Consider the following 23,858-nt stretch of genomic DNA (forward strand, 5'->3'; position numbering starts at 1 on the left):
CAAGTGAAAGGAGCTCTGGAATTGTTTACTTTAGTAGGTGTCCATTTCGCTTAATGGTACCCTGTATTATCTGATGTGTCTCCAGTATGATTATGTATACGCATGGTTTTATCAAGGCTTCCTGCCCAAAATGCAGTAAGCTCGATTGAAAAAGTAAGGGAGGTAAATAGCATAGGCCTAGTAGTACCGAATATTGCATTTTTAGGACTTATTAAGATATAGCATAGTGAATTCTAATTACTTGTTTATTTTCTCTTCCAGGACTGATGGAATGTCCACTACCCAATATTCTGATGAGTTTAAAAATGATTCTGTATCTCTCCCTTTGAAATGCTTCCTGAGGCAGGTGCTTTGGAAGAGCAGTTAGTGAAATTCTGCAGTACTATAAAGTATAAGGGTACCCGGATCGGGCTGTTAAGGGAACTCCCAAATTAAGTAAATCCTGGCCATTTGTTTGATTTTTCCCTACGTTTTACCACACACACACGCCAGCATACACACGCAGCCCACCTGTTATGAATATTTGTAGTGGTTAATACCATGTCTGATTTATTTTATGTGTGGTTTTTCTATGAGTTTAGTAGGTTCTTTATGGGTTAACAAAGATGCACCTTAAAGGGCACACAAAATACATTTTCTGAAGTATGCTTCTCTGCTTCCCAAAACTCCCCCAGACGGCCGTCCCCATCACTATCTCCAGCCTGGATAATAGTCAAGAGGCACGATAGAGGTAAAGAACCCTTTAAAACCTAGGTGGAAATGGACCACATCAGATCGCCCTCACCACCCCAACAGTGGTAAAGTGCTTGGGAAAAGACACCTGGATCCACGCCTCCCAAGTAAGAAAGAAGGTAGCAGAGCCAGAAGGATATGTTACTCCTGCGACCAAGTAGGGGAACTCTGCTCAGCCTGGGACTAGCAGCTATTGTGGCTGTGGGCATCCTCTGGGTGGTAGCAGACTCAAAGCCAGAGGCGGGTGAACGTGCTAGTAACCTCTCCCCAACCTCTCTGCTCCAGCATTGACCGGTTTTCACAGGGGGGAGCTCAGAAGTAGAGAAAACCGACCTGGACTCTGATGACCCCGCTGACCTGAAAAGAAAAAGAGGACATGGCCATTAAGCTTTTCCTCTGTTCAAACCCTTTCTTACAATTAGCTACTAATGTCTCTGTACTACAGAATGTATCTGATTGTTGGGTTTGTGGATTATTACCAGACAGTGCTGAGACTATGCCATTATTAGCAATACCCCTCAGTGCTTATGAAATATTGATGTGGACAAAAGGAGAGACCGAGATCTTGATTGGGTGGAGGATGAGGTGTTTTATATGAGAATATTTGATTTTAATAATGCTACCTCTCTGCCCAAGCAACCGATCACCCTGGCCTACTTTCCCCCAGGATATGGATATTTGTGTTATATAGCTAATGGAACCGGTCCCCAGTTGGGGGAAAGTCACTGAAAGTATAACCTTTCTGTCTACAATAACCTTACCGTTACTGTTGAGAAATGGAACATTCTACCCTAACATGGTCATTGGGAGTACGTTATAAACTTAAGAAAGTTCCACTTACTGAGGAAGTAGACAATGTAGGTGTGTGGCGGGAAAGCCTACTATTATCTGCCAATAAACTGGTCAGGCTCATGCTATGCTGCCTATGTTGTTCCTGCTGTGCGTGCTACCCAAGAACCCACAAGTCACCCTTTCTCCCACTTGTATAAGAGGACCATTGTGGCTGGCCCTGCAAAAAAAGAAGGGGGGGGGGGGGGGGGTCAAGAATGCTGTACTTACATTCCAAACCTCTCTATTGGTGTTGCTGAGGCAGTTGCCACTATTAGAAAGGTTGTTGCTACTATGGCAAAGCGAGATAACGAGGGGAGTTGTGATCTCTTTGCATGGGTGAAAACTAACCTGGGGAACATTGGAACTCTTGTGTTGCAATGTCTCCTGGTACTGGTCGGATTCCTTTTTCTATCCTTCTGTCTGTTCTCATGCCTGATGATTTTGATGAGGAGATTGTGTGAAACATCAGTATCTCCTCCCCACCAGATGGTCATGACCACAGAAGTGAACTTCAATGACCTGACGGATCTAGCCACTGCCTCACCCTTTATTTGGGATCCAGATTTCCCTATTGGAGACGATAGTGCCTACTGTTATCAAAATGACCCCGATCCCTATGAACCGCCCTTTTCCTTAGATTATTATTAAGTTACCTTTAAGGAGTTCCATTGATATCACACCTTTTTCTGTAAAATGCCAATTTCCTAGAAACCAGAAGGTTTTAAGTTCTGTCTGACAATATCTCAGATATATAATTTGATGCCATGGTTTCCATGTCATCAAAGCAGGAATTGTTGTGGCAGAATTAGGGTGAGCTGTTATAAGGTTTATGCTCTGTTCTGTGATAAACTGCTTGTCATAGACTCCTGTTATGTCTGCACCCTAACACAAGGGCATTGCGTTCTGGAACTGTTGATTGTATAAAAAAAAAAATTGTGCATTTAGAAAGTATTCAGACCCCTTGCCTTTTCCACATGTATTCTAAAATGGATATAAAAAAAATATAAAAAAAATCCTCAATCTGCACACAATGCCCCATAATGACAAAGCAAAAACAGGTTTAGGCATTTTTGCAAATGTATTAAAAATAAACTAATTAAATGACATTTACATAAGTATTCAGAACATTTACTCACTACTTTGTTGAAGCACCTTTGGCATCGATTACAGCCTTGAGTCTTCTTGGGTATGACGCTACAAGCTTGGCACACCTGTATTTGGGGAGTTTCTCCCATTCTTCTCTGCAGATCTTGGTGGTTCCAAACTTCTTTCATTAAGAATGATGGAGGCCGCTGTGTTCTTGGGGACCTTCAATGCTGCAGAAATGTGTTGGTACCCTTCTCCAGATCTGTGCCTCGACACAATCCTGTCTCGGAGCTCTACGGACAATTCCTTCGACCTCATGGTTTGGTTTTTGTGCTGACATGCACTGTCAACTGTGGGACAGACAGGTGTGTGCCTTTCCAAATCATGTCCAATCAATTGAATTTACCACAGGCGGATTCCAATCAAGTTGTAGAAACATCTCAAGGATGATCAATGGACACAGCATGCAGCTGAGCTCAATTTAGATAATCATAGCAAAGGGTCTGAATACTTATGTAAATAAGGTATTTCTGTTTAAATTTGAATAAATGTGCTAACATTTCTAAAAACCTGTGTTTCGCTTTGTCATTATGGGGTAATGTGTGTAGATTGATGAGAAAAAATATAATTTAACTGACTCGCTACAAATGAAGAGCCAGTGATAATTGAAGACGCTTCAGAATTGGACTACTTGATAACCAACCACAACTATAAAAGCTTCAAAGCAGGTCGCCACCTCTACTGTGAAATCTCCATCTCTCTGATGGTTGTGTGGTGTCTAGCTTTATCTGAAGCTTCAATAGACATCAGTGCACATGCACACTATCTATTCCTTGGAAAGAGAGCTTTGTACAACAGACGAGTCATGTAATCACTACTCAAAGCTGTACCAGCCCATTTTATTCATTTACACACTTGATCTCACATAAATCATTTTATTTGGGGCTCTCGAATCTGAAAGCCATTTCCTTGAGTCAAGTCATTCATTGTTACGACTGAACAAACACAGTAATGATTTATTTAAGTGATAAGATTTCATTTGAGTTTTTCTGCCTGTTCCGTGTTATTCGTTGTTCCATTCCTAATAACAATTTGGTGTAATGTCAGTAATAATCACATACCTCCACAACAAAAACTGAAAGTGAAGTTTCAGTACACTCATTCAATCATTAAGGAATTGTTTTGCCATCATGTTTAATACTTAATTTCAGTCTGCATTATTGACTGAAATGAAATATATGTTAGGTCAGAAAGTCAACATTGTGTGAGCAAGTGTTGCTTATTTACACATAATAAGTTGTGAAGTAAATATGGTCAAAGTGTGTGTCTTCATCACTGTGCTTTCTGTTTCTCCCACTGTTCTGGTGTCAGCGTCTTCTGTTCAAAGGCGTGGATCTCTTTCAGCTCTTCAGCCAAGCAGGTGTTCACAATCCTGACAAACCAAACAAACCAAAAATCAGAAACAAGAGTCAACTACAGTCTACTCCACATATCCATTCAGTTAGCTCATAACCCATATCAGCTCTACCTGCCCACTGTGCCAACCTGTGTCTCGCCAGCAGTGGTTTCCCCTCAAACTGGGGAGACACTATTAGAACTTTGAAGCTGGCAGCACATCTGTTAGGGGATGTGTCTTCAACTTCCTGTGAAAATAAAGCCGGTAGAACAGGTCATTGGTGGGGTGTGTCACACCATAGCTCAGGAGTGGCCAACGCACCTCCCGGGTGTGAATGGTTTTGCTCCAGTTCTGTACTAACACGCAAGACTCAACTAAGGTTCTGATCATGAGCAATTGATTAGTAGACTCAGGCAAGAGCAGAGCTAGAACAAAAGCCTGCACACCCAGTAGCTCTCCAGTAGCAGTGTAAACGTACAAATACAAAATGACCAAAATCAGCCCAATTCTTTACATTTTACATTTTAGTCATTTAGCAGACGCTCTTATCCAGAGCGACTTACAGTAGAGTGCATTTTAAATACTGGCCCCCCGTGGGAATCGAACCCACAACCCTGGCGTTGCAAGCGCCATGCTCTACCAACTGAGCTACAGTGGGACTAAATTCTGTTACACGAATTGTTTTTTCACCAATCAATCACAGCATAGGGCAATTTTAGATTTTTTTTTAACACCTTTTTTCTCCCCAATTTCGTGGTATCCAATTAATAGTTACAGTCTTGTCCCATCAGTGCAACTCCCGTACGGACTCGGGAGAGGCAAAGGTCGAGAGCCGTGCCTCCTGTGAAACACGACCCAACCAGGCCGCACTGCTTCTTGACACAATGCCCGCTTAACCCGGAAACCGCACCAATGTGTCAGAGGAAACACCGTACATCTGGCAACCACGTCAGCGTGCCAAACCCTCTCCTAACTCAGACGACGCCTCATGGGTCTCCCAGTCACGGCCAGCTGTGACACAGCCTGGGATCGAACCCGGGTCTGTAGTGACGCCTTAGACCACTGCGCCACTCGGGAGGTCCACGTACATTGATTTTAACAAACAATTGGTCCCCAAAAAATGCACCCCTCCGGTGAATTTCAAAATCCCGATGTGGCCCGAGCCAAAAAGTTTGCCCACCCGTGGCATAGGGGTATACTACAAAGCAGGATCAATGACTTAGCCTGCTAACTTGCCAAAATATTCTAAAATAACTTTTTATTCTTAGAAATATAAGCTTGAAAAGGGCATGTTCTAATGGTCCAGCAACCAAAACCACATATCTAAGTTTCTTAATTAAGCAGAAAATCTATATTTATTTCTGGTTGTTTAGCTGGCTAACTCATTGATCCTGCTTTGTTGTTTAACACCCAGATCTTTTCACATCAGATTTTCAGAGGTGATGTGATTAGTCAAAAGACCAATTAGTCAAAAAAAGATCAGAATTGAACTCCCTGTGTAAACGCAGCCTATGATGCATAGCATCCGTGTTCATTCATTGGGGAATAGGGATACATACCACATGCACCGCTCCGATCTCCTTGATTAGTTTGTCACGGATGTGATCTGTTGTAACAGACATACTTTTGGAAACAATACTTTTGTTGTCGCTTTATGATCCAAAACCTTACGGTAGGTTATTTTGTAAACAAGATGACGAAGCGAAAGGGAGGGTCCACTACCACGTATGTATTGAGAGGCGGAATTAGATACTCAGGAAATGTGAAAGTATCCAATCGCAACTATGGAGTCAGAACTTCTAACCAACCAGATACTACTAGGGCGGGAAGAATATTTTTACACCAATGAGCGCTAGAATTGGACCATCTCGGAGTGACCAATTAATTGGGAGATGTGGGGGTCCTTATTTTACGATCTTGTTTAATTTCTTGCCTGAATAAATATATTACTTAATAAATAGTTTGTAACTATACCTTCTCACGTGACCAAAGATACAAAATTGTGGTATTTTTCTCGTAAATTCACATTTTTATATGTATAAACTGTTAGTATAATGTGTGCTTTGAACTATGTTGTGTCAGGCATTAGCTTGAACCTCTTTTAAATTTGAAAACACAGCAAACGTTTTGTTAAAACAAAGATGATCTATTATATTGAGAAGATAGTCGAGTGACCGCTCTAACAGTGGAAATACATGTCCTCCAAGATGGAAGGCAGGCGAGATCACCAATAAGTCGTTTTTCTCAAAGTTGCCACTTGTATCCACTTATATCAGTACGTCTGTAACAGCGTGAACATTACGAAACTTCTATTAGTCAAATAAGCCTCAAGTAATTCGACACTATCATAGACCTAAATACAAAACGGGGTTACCTCACATGGACAGATTTGAGGTGGAGTAAATGCTCTCGCTTTGCTTCTTCTTCTCTTGTTTACAGTACATTTTTCTCACGCAGAACTAGTATCGGTTAGGGGGAAATTAATTAAATGAATGTGCATGTATTTCATAATGCTGGAGTAAAACGATATATTACCATACTACTCACATCAGGTTTAAGTTCCTTTTGTAACCAGGTAGAAGTCAGACTAGCTAGCTAACATAGCTGGCTGGCTAGCTAACTGTTAGCTAACACAGGACAGGTTGCAAAGATCGTACACGTGAGATTTATGACACTAACTTGCTTGTTATTGACACATAACTCTACATATGGATTTTAGTTTGGTGACTTGATCATTTCATGTACATCTACTATGGTCTTGGAGGTAGAGAGTTTATTCGGGGTGTACATGCTGTATTGCACCAATCCCAAATTCAAGGGTCGCATCTACATTGGTTTCACTGTGAATCCAGAGCGTCGTATAGGACAGCACAACGCAGGGCGACACCGTGGTGGAGCCAAGAGGACCAGTGGAAGGGGACCTTGGTAACTAACAGAACTAATGAAAAATAATATGTTGTATGGCTTATTGCCATTTCTACAGTTTTTGAGAGACCTTGTGCATCGTGTGGATTTTGTCCTTGTACCTTCTCCAGGGAGATGGTTCTCATCATTCATGGCTTCCCCTCTGACATAGCTGCTTTGAGGGTAAGTCAGTAGGAACTGCTTCTCTTTAGCCTAATAGGCTGACCACACCGCTTGCGTCGCGAAATGTAGAAATCGATGTTATTCAGTAATTGCGCTCGAGCGTAGAAGTAATTCCTATTTCTGACGCAGATCGCGCTGCAAGTCCTGCCTCTCCCATCTTCGCATTGGTTTACGCTTCGAACACACCGACTGCGTTTGCATTTTGATACACCAGAACTACATTAATTTCCAATGGAACGCTGCGTTTGCGTTCTGTGTGGTGCATACTTTGGATTTTTGGAAGTATGCATCAAATTGTATGCATTGACTTGTCAGAAAGTAGCAAAATGTGAATGTTGAATTTTTATTGCACACATATCCAGTAAAAACAATGTGGGATAACATAATTCAAACAGTTTGGCTGTAGAATTTCTTTAAATTTTTTATTAATTTATTTGCCAAGTATATTATTTATTCGATGACATCCACAAATTAATTGTGAGAGAGAGCCTATCATATAATTCCCTCAAATGCAGTTTTGGAGCAAAATGCAATAATAAATAGTCAAGATAGCAGAGTAGGCTCATTCAACAATGAGACCAACGTTGAGGAAGGTGGTCTTGATCGCGCTGTTGGGCCAGGACCAGCCCCGCTGAAAGCGCCGTTCTGTGTGGGTCCAGAGATGGTTAAAGTCCCGAAAGCAGGTAGGGGAGTTCCACCATCTCATTCAAGAGCTTCGACTGTTTGGAGAGGAATTCCGAAGTTACTTTCGTCTGGACCGAAGCCAGTTCGATCATCTGCTCTAGATGGTTGGAGCCAGGATAGCCCGGATGGATACCAACTACCAGGAGTCCATCAGCCCAGATGAACACCTGGCTATTTGTCTCCGGTAAGCTAAATTCTAGTACATTTTTAAAGCCTTTGATACCATAATTGATTGATATTTGATATATTGCTTTTATGTGCAACCTAGCTAGCTAAAGGGCTCTCTAGTTAATAGTCCCTATTTGACATCAGATGTACTTTTACAGAATGTTCATTAGGACTATAACTTTTCCCAAAGTTGGTTTATAATCCTTTTTTAATTGTGCAATGTTACCAAATGAAAAGAAAGTTGGGGTGCCTTCTGCTCTGATGAAGGTAGGCTAGTCTTCTCCAGGACCCATTGTTGTTCAAGACAGTTAGTCATTCATTACGTTCTTATTGGACTTGCATTCACTCTTAGAGAAAAAGGTTCTAAAGGTGTCCTTCTGCTTTCCCCATAGGATAACACTTTTTGGTTCCAGGTATAACCCTTTGGGGACCCAATAGGGTTCTACTTGGAACCAAAAGGGTTCTACCTGGAAACAAAAAGGGTTCTCCTATGGGGACAGCCGGAGAACCCTTTTAAGTAGATAGTACCATTCTTTCTAAGAGTAGAGTTGGCCTGGGCTACAGTTTATTGATATAGACTGAATTGTACTGTTTCAAGGCATTGTTACTGATGGTTGATGAGTATTACAATATAATTAGTAGAGCATAATAAACAGTAATGAGGTAGCTATATGAGTAGCTATAATATGTTGGGGGAATTCAAGTTACACACAATATTGATAATTATTTTGAATTATATTTTAGATTCTTGGCGACGGGACTCCTACAGGACCATTGGATTCAGCTTCCGAGTTGGACGGTCCACGGTGGCAGGTATTGTCCCCTCTGTGGCACAAGCCATTTGGGACTGTCTGGTTGGTGAATACATGTCTCTCCCCAAGGAGGAAGACTGGAGGGGCATCGCTGCCGAGTTCCTGGAGAGGTAGAATTTCCCCAACTGTCTTGGCTCCATTGCCAGGAAACATGTAGTAATCCAGGCTCCACCGTGCTCGGGTTCGCAATTCTACAACTACAAGGGTACATATTCAGTTGTACTCTTGGCTGTAGTAGATGCCGCCTACTGTTTCCGTGTTGTCGATGTTGGTGCTTACGGCAAGGGAAGTGATGGCGGGACCCTCTGGGACTCTGCCTTCGGCCAGGCACTTCAGGATGGCACCCTGGAGATTCCACCACCTGCATCACTCCCTGGGGCTGAAGACCTGGGACTTGTTCCCCACGTCTTCGTCGGCGACGAGGCCTTCCCTTTGAGACCCAACCTCATGAGGCCATACGCTGGACGCCAGCTGCCATTGCCAAAGTCTGTAAGGATCTTTAACAAACGACTGTCCAGGGCAAGGTTAGTTGTTGAATGCGCCTTTGGGATTCTGGCAGCCCGGTGGAGAATGTATCGGAGAGTGCTTGGTCTCAGCCCCTCAAATGTCGATGCCTGCGTGAAGACCACATGTGTTCTCCACAACTACCTGCAGCGGTCATTCCAGGAGCCGCTCTGAATGGAGATGGGCACGCCAAATGGTTACCTACCTGATGTCACCAGGAAAGGTGCCAACAACGCCCCCAGACAGGCGCACAGGTGAGGGAGAAACTGACCACCTACTTCCATTCGCCAGCAGGTGACTTCCATTCGCCAGCAGTATGCCATGGAGTGAAACAGCTCTTTTAAGAGCCCCCTAACACAAAGGTTATTTTAAGAACCATCCACCGTTGTCCATAAAATTGAATTTTTTCCCCCAGATTACTTCATGTATCATTGTCTCTCTTCATTGGAAGTTATATTTAAGTGAAATTTGGGAGTAAAGATCACACCTTAACCCCTTCCCTCTCCCATTAACGCCAGTATTATACACACCTGGCATGGTACATCAGGTGAGCGGGAGCACTAATTAAGGTTATGCGACATGATAACAAAGGGAAAGGGTAACCTAGGGTCCATACAAATAGTACAGTTTACCACCATGTTCACTGGCCAGGCAAAATACAGGTGGAAGAGAATGTGTTTTTACTTTCATCTTGTCTTAGATCTGCAAATGTGTAGGGAAGAAATAAGCAGATTAAGTCTAAATGAGATATTAATAAACAACTGACAATGAAAACATAATTTAATAAGTATTAAAGTACAGGAAAGAACATGACCGGTATGTATGTATGTTGTAAAAATGTTTAAAAAAATACAACTATTGAAAGAGGTGTGTATGTGCGATACAGGCACTACTCATAAAGCCTAGACGTAGTAGGGGAACTTCAGACGTGGCCATAAAGAGAGAGAGGGCAGGGCACTGGAGATCTGAGGAACAGAGTGGACTGGAGGAGAGGTGTGTGTGTGTGTGTGTGTGTGTCTCTGTCTCTGAAAAAAAGAAAATAATATGTAGCCATAACACAGCTAAACAAACAAATGGCCCCTGGATGTCATGGACCAGTTGAGTTTCAACACCCTGGTTTTCAAGTGGTTTTAAATGAAATAAATATATTCACCTTTAGTCTTGTAAGAGACCAACAAGAGCATCTGTGAATTCTCCAGTGTATGATTTTCAATTCTGTCAATTCAGAAATCTATGTAACACTAATAAGGAATGCTATCCTAAGACTTTATAAACAAATTACTTTATGAATTGACTGAATTTAAACGGAACTGCCGTGTGTGAAAAGAAAGGTACAATGAGGGAGGTCAAAACAACAACCAGACAACTCCTCTTCCTGTCCTTCCTGTGAGCTGGTTTGCTAAATTGACTCCATCTATGGAAGGGAAGAAAAAAACAACACATACAAGCTTAACATAAATCTCACCTTTTATGGTGTTATATTATGTTAACTAAATACTGCTTGTATAGTGTAGTTAGTGGCGTAAATATTGGAACAGTGTGGTAAAGTTGGTAATACTTGCTGTTTACTCATGGAATTTGTATTTCAGATCAAAAGATGTATATGACAGGCAAATATTTAGACAGCAAACTGTTGTTTTAGGATATTTTGTAACCCAGAAACAACAGCTATACATTTGCCTCATATTAATACTTTGATCTGAAATACCAATTAGCCTACATGAGTATACTGTAAAAAATTACCTACTTTACTTCACTGTCGCAACACTTATGACACTACCTGTGATGTAGAGAGAAAAAAAACGTACCATTGAACTCGGCTTCGAAAAGCAGCTGATACATTTTAACCTTGACGGCTGCTTTTCTTTGCTGAGGCAGCCTCTTCAGTGTTGCCACCAGGCTCAAGGCAAAGAGGGTCTCTTCATCCTCCTTCATGTGAGCATCAAGTTGGGCAACATCCCACTCGATGGCTTGGAGGAGCCTCTGCTGAAATGAGTTGAGTGGATCTGGCGATGGTCGCACTTGTAGATGACGTTGAGGGTCTTGATGCACCGGTGGCGACAACACTTGTGGATGACGTAGTAGAGGGTCTGACTGTTAAATTGCCACTCGTTGCCCTAGGCACAATAAATGGATCCAGAAAATAAAGAATGTGGCAGAAGTGCCAAGGCTGCTGGCCTGAAGCTGCTGACCCAGACCTCTTCTTTTCTCTCTGCCCTTCTCTCTCTCTCTGATACCTGTCCCTGAGTTCTCTCCACTTCCTCCTACAGTCTTCTTTTACATAGACATGAACATAAGCCAAACCATTACCTAGCATAACTATAGTTATTAGATAGCTATCATGGACATGTCACCTACTGTGCACACAGACACACACATGGTTATCTGACCAAATTATCAGTGGTACAGTAGTATCTACCATTTATATTACTATTTATCTGACAAACACACACTCTTTCAAACATGATTATTTGGGAAAGTTATCAGTTATAGTAACTAGCATAATTTATATGACTATTTCTTTCACACACACACCTCATTGGCTAGGTTAGCTAGCTAGCTAATGTTAAAAATCTGTCGTTCTGCCCCTGAACAACGCAGTTAACCCACTGTTCCTAGGCCGTCATTGAAAATAAGAATATGTTCTTAACTGACTTTTTTTAACTAGCCACATCTAGCACTAGCTCACTACTAAACTGACCTGGCAATCCTACTATCGGGGACACCTGTCTCCAAGCAGCATTTTTTGTGTTTATGTCCCTGTAGCTGTCAGCAGTTGTGTCAAAAAGACACTGTTTTGAGGAAACTGCGAAAATGATTCTCCTCCATGTGTCCAACCGCATGCGACCATCTGCAAAAGATACCTGCATCAGTATAGTTGCCTAGCTGTGTAAAAATTATATGCAGTAGTGATGCTATTACGCAGTCGGTGTGTTATACAAATCAGTAAAATCCAGACGGAAAATATTTACACAAGAAGCAACCTAATATTACACAGCCATCTCCTCATTGGTTATACCCACGTGGGTGACTGAAAGACAAACGAGGTCAGTGGCGGTAATGCACCTAATTTATGAAAGTTGCCAATCGCAATATAAAGTCGAGAAGAACAGGCCTGGAAGGGAGAGAGATGACTAGAAACGATTCGGTTTACCGTTTTATGTGTGGATTAATTGGCGGAGTAGAGGACCTTGTGCATTTCAGGTAAAATAACAACTCAATGTTTATATCCCAGGACAAATTAGTTAGCAACAGCAAGCTAGCTAAATAGGACAAATTAGCTAGCAAGTGCAAGCTAACTTGCTAAATTGCCATAAATGTTTAATTATTTTCGACCTGTCCCCAAATTAATGTAATTGGTTCAGAGTTTGTTTTGATATTTGAACCTGCGTGTCGTGATCGCGTTTGTTGTGGGGGTACAAAATACATTTATGCACGATGGCGCACGCGCACAGCCGGTTTGGGTTCCGTGTAACTTTCAATTCAACAACCTTAGTTACACCCCCCCCCCCCCATATGTGTCACTTCCCCACCAGATTGATGTTTCAAGACCTAACCTCTGTCTTCTCCTTCCTTCCATCAATAGTTTGAGTGGGCATGGCAGAACCCCCACTCCTCCCGACGCCTGTCCCACGTCACCCGGCGCTCAAAGAAGGAATCCAGCCTGAAGTTCCACTGGCGTGTGGTGTCCAATATGTTGCGGGTGATGCCGTGGAGCCGCCTGCCCCTCACCACCCGCTGGCTCAAGCAGGAGTACAGGATGGACTTTGAGCCTGGCCTTCAGCCGCCGCTGCACGTCCCTTTGGCCTTCGGCAGCATCAGGGCCAGGAAACAGAAACCGAAGGATGTGGAAGAGGAACAAGAGAATGGTGCAGCTATATGCCTCCTTTGTCAGGGGACTGTTAAGGTAAAGCTAGTGGCGCTTTATACACTGCTCAAAAAAATAAAGGGAACACTTAAACAACACAATGTAACTCCAAGTCAATCACACTTCTGTGAAATCAAACTGTCCACTTAGGAAGCAACACTGATTGACAATAAATTTCACATGCTGTTGTGCAAATGGAATAGACAACAGGTGGAAATTATAGGCAATTAGCAAGACACCCCCAATAAAGGAGTGGTTCTGCAGGTGGGGACCACAGACCACTTCTCAGTTCCTATGCTTCCTGGCTGATGTTTTGGTCACTTTTGAATGCTGGCGGTGCTTTCACTCTAGTGGTAGCATGAGACGGAGTCTACAACCCACACAAGGGGCTCAGGTAGTGCAGCTCATCCAGGATGGCACATCAATGCGAGCTGTGGCAAGAAGGTTTGCTGTGTCTGTCAGCGTAGTGTCCAGAGCATGGAGGCGCTACCAGGAGACAGGCCAGTACATCAGGAGACGTGGAGGAGGCCGTAGGAGGGCAACAACCCAGCATTAGGACCGCTACCTCCGCCTTTGTGCAAGGAGGAGCAGGAGAAGCACTGCCAGAGCCCTGCAAAATGACCTCCAGCAGGCCACAAATGTGCATGTGTCTGCTCAAACGGTCAGAAACAGACGCCATGAGGGTGGTATGAGGGCCCGACGTCCACAGGTGGGGGTTGTGCTTACAGCCCAACACCGTGCAGGACGTTTGGCATTTGCCAGAGAACACCAAGATTGGCAAATTCGCCACTGGCGCCCTGTGCTCTTCACAGATGAAAGCAGGTTCAAACTGAGCATGTGACAGACGTGACAGAGTCTGGAGACGCCGTGGAGAACGGTCTGCTGCCTGCAACATCCTCCAGCATGACCGGTTTGGCGGTGGGTCAGTCATGGTGTGGAGTGGCATTTCTTTGGGGGGGGGCCGCACAGTGCTCGCCAGAGGTAGCCTGACTGCCATTAGGTACCGAGATGAGATCCTCAGACCCCTTGTGAGACCATATGCTGGTGCGGTTGGCCCTGGGTTCCTCCTAATGCAAGACAATGCTAGACCTCATGTGGCTGGAGTGCGTCAGCAGTTCCTGCAAGAGGAAGGCATTGATGCTATGGACTGGCCCGCCCGTTCCCCAGACCTGAATCCAATTGAGCACATCTGGGACATCATGTCTCGCTCCATCCACCAACGCCACGTTGCACCACAGACTGTCCAGGAGTTGGCGGATGCTTTAGTCCAGGTCTGGGAGGAGATCCCTCAGGAGACCATCCGCCACCTCATCAGGAGCATGCCCAGGCGTTGTAGGGAGGTCATACAGGCACGTGGAGGCCACACACACTACTGAGCCTCATTTTGACTTGTTTTAAGGACATTACATCAAAGTTGGATCAGCCTGTAGTGTGGTTTTCCACTTTAATTTTGAGTGTGACTCCAAATCCAGACCTCCATGGGTTGATACATTGGATTTCCATTGATTATTTTTGTGTGATTTTGTTGTCAGCACATTCAACTATGTAAAGAAAAAAGTATTTAATAAGATTATTTCTTTCATTCAGATCTAGGATGTGTTGTTTAAGTGTTCCCTTTATTTTTTTGAGCAGTATAGTAAAGCTGTACAGTGGCCACGAATTCTGGTCCTGGAGAGCATTGAAGACGCAGAGTTTTGTTCCAACCCTGCATCAAAACATCTCATTAGGTAGTTGACTGCTCATCAGGACCTTGATTAATTTAATCCTTTCAGTCTGCAGATAAGATGACCTGCCTCCATCCCTTATGTCACATGACCAGCCACCTGATTTGCTTAGCCAAACACTTTCTGACGGGTGAGGCCGCACATCTCCTTCCTGTGGAGGGGGAGTGTCCCGGTTGCCGTCGCTCAGTACTGTGGGGGAGTCTGATTCGCCACAAGAAAGGCTGTTACGGAGACCTGGAGGAGAACACATCCTCATCCCAAGTAAGTGGGGGATTCAAATGTAGGAATTATGATTGTCAGTGTTTTGTATTTTACTTATTAATTCAGACTTGCCTCAATAACTAACAGTAAAAATATTAGGATGAAGGCCTAAGGCATCTGTGATACTTCTGTTATATGACTTGTAATAATGCATCGGTGTTGTTTCACAGAACCATTGGACAGATGAACTGCAGATCTAATCTGAATGTGATCAGTCAGAACCTTCCTAATATGAACTTTGAACTGCTACCGAGTCACCATGACTGCACAGAGAAAAGACTGCGAAGATAGGATGAAATACAGTAGATCAATGACTAGCAAGTTACTCTTGAATGGACTTTCCTGCAACAGCAAAGGGTTGATCAATTGATTGATCCGTCAGAAGATTTAATGTTTGCACAAAAATCATGCTGATCTGGTGTGAAAAATGTTTTTAATGCAGCATCTGAACCCTTTTTAGATTGAATCTGTTAACTAAAAAACAATCATGAATAAGGCAGTTTTAAATGTGTGTAAAACCTATATGTATTGTATGTACAGCCAATAAAACATAGATGCTTTCTTTTGGAGCCAAGGAAAGCACAAGTTTTTGCCCCTGAGGAAGTGTTTATTTCAATATGATGTACCCACAAAGTTTCAATCCTTAAAACCATCACTAAAATAGCACCTGAGACCATATAGATCTAAACAGACATACTCTATCATCAGAACACACAACAAAATAACAAAACTATATCATAAAAAAGGCAACCATATAATATGACATATCATCAACATCAAGTGTATGTGCAAGACAGAAAACATAGTGACAAATAGATTTGAAAAAAGTGCATGGCTAGATAGACCCATCAGTGTCTCTTCATGATGGCTTTAGGTTCCTTTCTATGTACCTCATCTCTTGTCACTGAGCAGGGCTAGTATATGCAGTGACCACAGGCTTTAAGAAAGAAAACATGATTAAACATCCATGAAAGCATTCTCAGATTAAACATAGCAGCTAAACTGTAAATACATTGTGTATGTGATCAAATAGCTTCAGTGAAGTGTACGAGAGCATGTGAGTATGGAACATGCATCTGGTCAAACCATTTGGCATGTGTTCAAATTCTCATGCTCTTGAAATGAACTCTTACCCTGCTGGGTGCTGCAGGGGAGCAGAAGCGGAGCAGCTTGCAGCTGTAGATAGTCAGGGTGACAGAGATGCCGAGGAGAGTTGCGTGCACGAGGAACCACTCGACATAGAATGGATACACCGAATTCTGGGTAGGTGTGGGCGATAGCAGACACAGAAACAGAGTTTGAGGTATGAGTGAATGACGCTACCATTCTGTTGCTATGTTTACTTTTCTAACCATCTACAGCACTATTTGTATTGTGTTTTAATATTCATGTATTCCATCAACAAACTTTCAACCTTTGATTGACACATACAGATGTTCTGATTGCTACCAACTACTAAGTCTCTGAGCTGTACAAGACAATAGTTTCCCCAGAACTTCCCCAAATCTTTTCACTGAGATTCAGCTGAAATAGTTGATCTTGGGACAGATACATTATATAGGCCTTATATACAGTATACTTTATAGTCTGTGTTCTAACACTATTTCTATGGGACTCACCATCAGCTTGTCGCAGGTGATGTGATGATGTGTGTTGTTGTAATCAGTGAAAAGCCAGCAGTCTGGCACTAAGTGGGTGTCAGACAGCTTTCCTCCTACGACGACCACGTTGAACATGGCCATAAGGCAGGTAGCTAGCTGTGTCCCCAGACACGCCTTCAGCTGAAAGGACGAGGAAAATGAGACAATAGATGTTTTTGTCTTCCAGATATAATGCAATGGGTAATCTAAGTTAGAAAATATGATAATTTAGCACAGATCTGGTTACAGATCTGTTTGTGCTCTCTTGCCAACTGACTGTAGGAGTAGGCAAAACAGCACAAACAGATCTGGGTTCCGACTATGATGACTCACTGTGGGAACATGAAGACTCTGGGCTGCTATGGCCACACTTCCCGCCACTATCGCCTACAGAGAGCACAGCACAGTTAGCTGAAAATCACCCATTTCATGTCAAGATATAGCAAGGAAAAACAAGAACAAATCATAGCTTTCTTCACTTGTTCAATAATAGCATGAATTTATTTACCATACTGATAAACCTAATAAGCGGCCAAGGACATGCATAGAGAAGTATCCTACTCACAGACAGGGAGCCTATCGCCCTGGTTACTTCTTCATTTCTCTGATCCAATCGGTTGGCTACACTGACATAAACTGAGTTGAGCACAAACACACCCAAAGTGATCTGAGAGACCTATGATGAGAAGAAATATCCACAAAGTCAAGATTCCTACAGAATAAATGCAGTAGGAAGAACAGTTTTATGTTTGCATTTTAACGTTATTATATCAAGTTAAGTCATTGAGAACCAATTAACAATGGAATACAATATCAGTAGTTTAGTAAAATAGCCTTATTCTGTAGGGAATTGATGAGGATTTAGTTGTTTCTTAGATTTGCCTTCCGCAAAAATAGACTCACACACCCCCAGTGCTTTGGGCTGGAACTCCTGGTAGGTCTTGCGGGTCGGGGTCTCGGTCTCAGCACCTGGAAAGTCGCGGTCCAGAAATGTAACATCGAAGAGGGAACCTCTCTCTTCATTCACGTCGCCGGCAGGTTGTGAATTGGCGGGTGAGTCCGCAATAACCCCAGTTTCAGCAACAACTTCGTCGGGATAGAGGATGGAAACCCATATGCCAATATGGAAAACAGACCCCTAACTGTTTTAGCCTATACATAACCATAACTTCTAGGCAATAGGCCAAGGTAGCCATCCAGAATTGGACAAAAATAAACCAAGTTATTTCTTAGGGTTAGTTTTCGTTTGTTTGGAAATTACATTTGTAGACCACATTATCCGGACATTTTGAAGGAATTATGCAGCCTAGTAGGTTGAATTAAACTAAACAAATGCAATACGAAAACAATTTACCTTCCATTTCCCCAGAGTTGCTGCAGAGATATCCTACAGCCTATTTAATAAACAGCCTACGTTTTGGATTTGAATGTAGTACATAAAATGAGACGAGTAAACGCCCAGTAAACTTTTATTTTCCATAATGTCTGCCCTCTAGTGAGAGAAATTTGATCCTACATTCCGAAGTTGTGGTATATGCACATAGGCTAACCAATTTTCAGAAATTGTATTCCATAATCATACATCTTATTACTAGAATACCAGTATGTTTTGAGTCGCACATTAATCAATCAATGAAATTAATTTATAAAGCCCGATTTACATCAGCCGATGTAAAAAAAAAAGGTGCTATACAGAAACCCAGCCTAAAACCCCAAACAGCAAGCAATTCAGATGTAGAAACACCGTGGCTAGTTTGGACATTTGGCAATATAACAGAACATAAAAGTTAACTCAATACAATTTCTTTTAAAAATAAATAAAAAATTATTACAAAAAGAAACACAATATTACTCTTAGCAATCAGAAATGACATATACTGTACAGGCATATACAATATTTCAGTCAATGGGGAAAAAAATACATGTTTCTGCTGGTTGATTAGTTGCATTAAGTACTGTCCTGCGACGGTGGGTTTGTGCCCATAGGCGACGTTGTTGCCGGTGATGTCTGGTGAGGACCTGCCTTACAACAGGCCTACAAGCCCTCAGTCCAGCCTCTCTCAGCCTATTGCGGACAGTCTGAGTACTGCTGGAGGGATTGTGCGTTCCTGGTGTTGTTGTTGCCATCCTTGTGCGTTCCTGGCAGTTGTTGTTGCCATCCTGTACCTGTCCCGCAGGTGTGATGTTCGGATGTACCGATCCTGTGCAGGTGTTACACATGGTCTGCCACTGCAAGGACGATCAGCTGTCCATCCTGTCTCCCTGTAGCGCTGTCTTAGGTGTCTCACAGTACGGACATTGCAATTTATTGCCCTGACCACATATGCAGTCCTCATGCCTCCTTGCAGCATGCCTAAGGCACGTTCACGCAGATGAGCAGGGACCCTGGGCATCTTTCTTTTGGTGTTTTTCAGAGTCAGTAGAAAGGCCTCTTTAGGGTCCTAAGTTTTCATAACTGTGACCTTAATTGCCTACCATCTGTAAGCTGTTAGTGTCTTAACGACCGTTCCACAGGTGCATGTTCATTAATTGTTTATGGTTCATTGAACAAGCATGGGAAACAGTGTTTTTAAATCCTTTACAATGAAGATCTGTGAAGTTATTTGGATTTTTACAAATTATCTTTGAAAGACAGGGTCCTGAAAAAGGGCCTTTTCTTTTTTTACTGAGTTTATTACTGTATATTTCTTAATTGCTAAGCAGGAGGAACTTGGACTGTGATCACCCGATTAAAGAGGGAAATCACAGGCTCAAATAAAAAGTTATAATCAGCATGTTGTAATAACATAGTCCTACAGTAACTTCTAATGCAGATAGTTGATTTTAAATGATTGGAATATAGGCCAGTCAGCTCAGACACACCATAGGCCTAGTATTTGTGGGCCTGCAGTCAAAACTAAAACTTCGACCTGGTCTAGTCTGTTGTTTTAAACTCCAACCAAACTTTTATTTTCCATGAATGATGGTGTCTATTCTTTATGTTATATTTCTATTGACACTGACCATTCTGGCAGCTGGGCAGCAACAGTAGACCACCTTGCAGCAGTAGGCAGCCAGTGTGACAGAGATAGCAACGAGAGCAGCCTGTATCAGGACCTGTGAGAAGCCCCTGACTGCAGCGTGCAGTTCGGGGCCGGGCTCAATGTGGGCAGAGTCAAACGTCGGGCTGGACTCAATGTGGGTGGAGTCAAATGCGCTAAACCCGAACCCTTCCCGTCTCCTTCAAGGTCACCCAAGTTGAGGTAAACGTCGAAGGTATCAACGTCAACAAAAGCAAATCTTAATCGAACCTACATGGATAAAAATATAAACCATGGAAGTGAGACTGTCATTATGCATAATGTACTTTGTAATATTCATGTTATACCAGTGCAGTGGTATATTTTTATATGACCAACTACCGCACCGATGTTAGCATAGCGTTAATTAGCACCCATTTGCACGTGAGCTAGCTAATTGCTCACAATGAGGAATCTTATTTGGAAAAATGTGCCAACTTGAGCAGTAAGCCTAGGTTTAAATGTTATGCAATCGATTTGATCGTTGATTTTCTGTGTTTCTTCAATGTATGCCTTGCTGTGTTTGGCTGGCTCTAAATGTGTATTGTTAATGCCATTCCCTTAGTTACACATAGTGAGTCTACACAGCCTACACATAGTATATACAATAATGAAATCACCTGGTCCCAACATACATGGCAAGTCAAGAAAAGTAATTGTAACTTGTCTACATTGCAAACTGAAGTTAAATAAGAAAAACTTAAACACATTTACAAAGAAAGCATGCACATTGCTTTGAAAGATTTTTGGCATGTGAGTGCAATGATGTGAGAAATGGTGTGTTTGCAGTCGAAAATAAATGTTCTAGTCCAGCAATACCCATACATGTTGTGAAAAATACTTGGGCTAATTCAGTTCCAACTGTGTTCAAAACTGTTATGCATGCTGAAGTATAAAAAGCTGTTGCATTGTACTTTTTCTTTACTTTCACATACATTGTGTTGACAGAAACATTGCTCGGATCTTGTCCCCTGGAACTTGGAGGACTTTTGGTGTGGATGATGTTCAGGTTAGATATTCCTTTAAATTATTCCACTGAACTGTACCATTTGATTGTCATTCCTTTATTGAAAATTGTACCTTGTTCACACCACATGGCCTACCAAAGCAAGATTTCTCAAACAACTGTGGGGTGTTAGTTTTGATGGTAAGATGCTGGTTATTCAGTATATTATATTTTTTCTCTTATAACATATGAAAACGTATTATTATTTCTGTGCTTGTAGCATGCAAAGCACACTATTGTTATTGCTCATACTTTTTCTTGTTTATTATTCTTGACACTTTTTGGGACCTATTTCCTACAGTTTTTATACTACATACACAATTCATACATCAAACTCCTGCAAAGCTGGATGCTGATGTGACATGCTGTGACTTCTTGGGGGGGATGTCTTCTACATCCTGAAATATATTCCTCGAGGGGGGAATTATGATTTACTAGTATCATTATTGTTATCATAACTATCAAACTTAACAACCTACTCTTTCTTAACTTACAGTACGCTCTGATAAACAGACACCTCACAAGTCCTCAACTGGCAGCTTCATGAAATAGTACCCGCAAAACACCAGTCTCAACATCAACAGTGAAGATGTGACTCCGGGATGCTGGCCTTCTAGGCAGAGTTGCAAAGAAAAAGCCATATCGCAGACTGGAGTCGCCTCTTCACTGTTGACGTTGAGACTGGTGTTTTGCGGGTAATATTTAATGAAGCTTCCAGTTGAGGACTTGTGAGGCGTCTGTTTCTCAAACTAGACACTCTAATGTACTTGTCCTCTTGCTCAGTTGTGCACCAGGGCCTCCCACTCCTCTTTCTATTATGGTTGGAGCCAGTTTGCGCTGTTCTGTGAAGAGAGTAGTACACAGCGTTGCACGATATCTTCAGTTTGTTGGCAATTTCTCGCATGGAATAGCCATTTCTCAGAACAAGAATAGACTGACAAGTTTCAGAAAAAAGTCCTTTGTTTCTGGCCATTTTGAGCCTGTAATCAAACCAACAAATGCTGACTCTCCAGATACTCAACTAGTCTAAAGAAGGCCAGTTTTGTTGCTTCTTTAATCAGGACAACAGTTTTCAGCTGTGCTAATATAATTGCAAATGGGTTTTCTAATGATCAATTAGCCTTTTAAAACAATAAACTTGGATTAGCTAACACAACTTTCCATTGGAACACAGGAGTGATGGTTGCTGATAATGGGCCTCTGTACGCCTATGTAGATATTCCTTTAAAAATCAGCCGTTTCCAGCTACAGTAGTCATTTACAACATTAACAATGTCTACACTGTATTTCTGATCAATTTGATGTTATTTTAATGGACAAAAAAATGTGCTTTTCTTTCAAAAACAAGGACATTTCTAAGTGACGCCAAACTTTTGAATGGTAGTGCACGTATGTTTCCAACAAACCACCATATTCGCTGTGCCTAAGAACACCAATGCAACCTGTCTAAATGACTACTTTCCTGTAGCAATCACATCTGTAGCCATGAAATGCTTTGAAAGGCTGGTCATGGATCACATCAACACCATCATCCCAGAAACCCTGGATCCACTCCAATTCACATACCGCCCCAACAGATCCACAGATGACAAAATCTCAATTGCACTCCACACTGCACTTTCCCACCTGTACAAAAGGAACACCTACGTGAGAGTGCTGTTCATTGACTACATCTCAGCGTTCAACACCATTGTGCCTTCCAAGCTCATCACTAAGCTAAGGACCCTGGGACTGAACACCTCCCTCTGCAACAGGATCCTGGGCTTCCTGATGGGCTGCCCCCAGGTGGTGAGGGTAGGCAACAACACATCTGCCACACTGACCCTAAACACGGGGCCCCTCAGGGGTGTGTGCTCAGTCACCTCCTGTACTCCTCATCACTCACGACTGCGTGGCCGCGCACAACTCCAACATCATCAAGTTTGCCGACGGCATGACGTGGTAGAAATGATTATAGACAACCTATAGGGAGGAGGTCAGAGACCTGGCAGTGTGGTGCCAGGACAACAACCTCTCCCTCAATGTGAGCAAGACAAAGGAACTTATCATGGACTACAGGAAACGGAGGGCTGAACACATCCCCTTCATATTGACGGGTCTGTAGTAGAGCGGCACTAAAGACCTATCCTGGGGCGGCAGCGTAGCTTAGTGGTTAGAGCGTTGGACTAGTAACTGAAAGGTTGCAAGATCGAATCCCTGAGCTGACAAGGTACAAATCTGTTGTTCTGCCCCTGAACAAGGCAGTTAACCCAATGTTCCTAGGCCGTCATTGAAAATAAGAATTTGTTCTTAACTGACTTGCCTAGTTAAATAAAAGGTAAAATAAAAAAATCCTGTTCCAAACACAGTCGTGAAGAGGGCACGACAACACCTCTTCCCCTCAGGATGCTGAGAAGATTTGCCATGGACCCTCAAATCCTCAAAGTTATTCAGCTGAACCATTGAGAGCATCTTGACTGGCTACATCATCCTTGGTATGGTAACTGCTCGGCATTCGACCGCAGGGTGCTACAGAGGGTAGTGCGTATGGCCCAGTACATCACTGGGTTCAAACTCCCTGCCATCCAGGACCTCTATTCCAGGTGATGTCAGAGGAAGGCCCTGTCACGAGTTGACGCTGGAGAGATGAAGCAGGCACGGGGAGTAAAACATTTAATATACTGCTCAAAAAAATAAAGGGAACACTTAAACAACACAATGTAACTCCAAGTCAATCACACTTCTGTGAAAGCAAACTGTCCACTTAGGAAGCAACACTGATTGACAATAAATGTCACATGCTGTTGTGCAAATGGAATAGACAACAGGTGGAAATTATAGGCAATAAGCAAGACACCCCCAATAAAGGAGTGGTTCTGCAGGGGGTGACCACAGACCACTTCTCAGTTCCTATGCTTCCTGGCTGATGTTTTGGTCACTTTTGAATGCTGTTAGTGCTTTCACTCTAGTGGTAGCATGAGACGGAGTCTACAACCCACACAAGTGGCTCAGGTAGTGGAA

General features: G+C 42.6%; 3 protein-coding genes across 5 annotated transcripts; 1 reads left to right on the forward strand and 2 right to left on the reverse strand.

Moving 5' to 3' along the window:
- Positions 1-3,520: 3,520 nt before the first annotated feature.
- zgc:112271 (BolA-like protein 2) lies at positions 3,521-5,779 on the reverse strand. Of its 2 annotated transcripts, XM_014155411.2 has the most exons (3): positions 5,605-5,779; positions 4,195-4,292; positions 3,521-4,081 (listed from the first exon to the last, which is right to left on the reverse strand). In XM_014155411.2, exons 1-3 carry the CDS (start codon positions 5,665-5,667, stop codon positions 3,982-3,984), a joined length of 261 nt encoding a protein of 86 aa, XP_014010886.1. In that variant the 5' UTR covers positions 5,668-5,779; the 3' UTR covers positions 3,521-3,981.
- A 433-nt stretch (positions 5,780-6,212) lies between these two features.
- On the forward strand, positions 6,213-15,752 carry slx1b (structure-specific endonuclease subunit SLX1B). Of its 2 annotated transcripts, XM_014155436.3 has the most exons (5): positions 6,216-6,970; positions 7,081-7,132; positions 12,887-13,207; positions 14,941-15,153; positions 15,324-15,752. In XM_014155436.3, exons 1-5 carry the CDS (start codon positions 6,798-6,800, stop codon positions 15,351-15,353), a joined length of 789 nt encoding a protein of 262 aa, XP_014010911.1. In that variant the 5' UTR covers positions 6,216-6,797; the 3' UTR covers positions 15,354-15,752. The 2 variants fall into 2 exon arrangements, with proteins under 2 accessions (XP_045557219.1, XP_014010911.1); XM_045701263.2 differs by lacking the exon at positions 7,081-7,132 and having other exon boundaries at positions 6,213-6,970.
- On the reverse strand, positions 15,740-18,290 carry LOC106577451 (uncharacterized). The gene is made up of 7 exons (XM_014155437.2): positions 18,148-18,290; positions 17,701-17,879; positions 17,359-17,469; positions 17,127-17,180; positions 16,773-16,934; positions 16,287-16,412; positions 15,740-16,090 (listed from the first exon to the last, which is right to left on the reverse strand). Exons 1-7 carry the CDS (start codon positions 18,152-18,154, stop codon positions 16,055-16,057), a joined length of 675 nt encoding a protein of 224 aa, XP_014010912.1. The 5' UTR covers positions 18,155-18,290; the 3' UTR covers positions 15,740-16,054.
- Positions 18,291-23,858: the final 5,568 nt, after the last annotated feature.

Source organism: Salmo salar, chromosome 18, assembly GCF_965601325.2.
Source record: "Salmo salar chromosome 18, fSalSal1, whole genome shotgun sequence".
NCBI classification, from domain to species: Eukaryota; Metazoa; Chordata; class Actinopteri; order Salmoniformes; family Salmonidae; genus Salmo; species Salmo salar.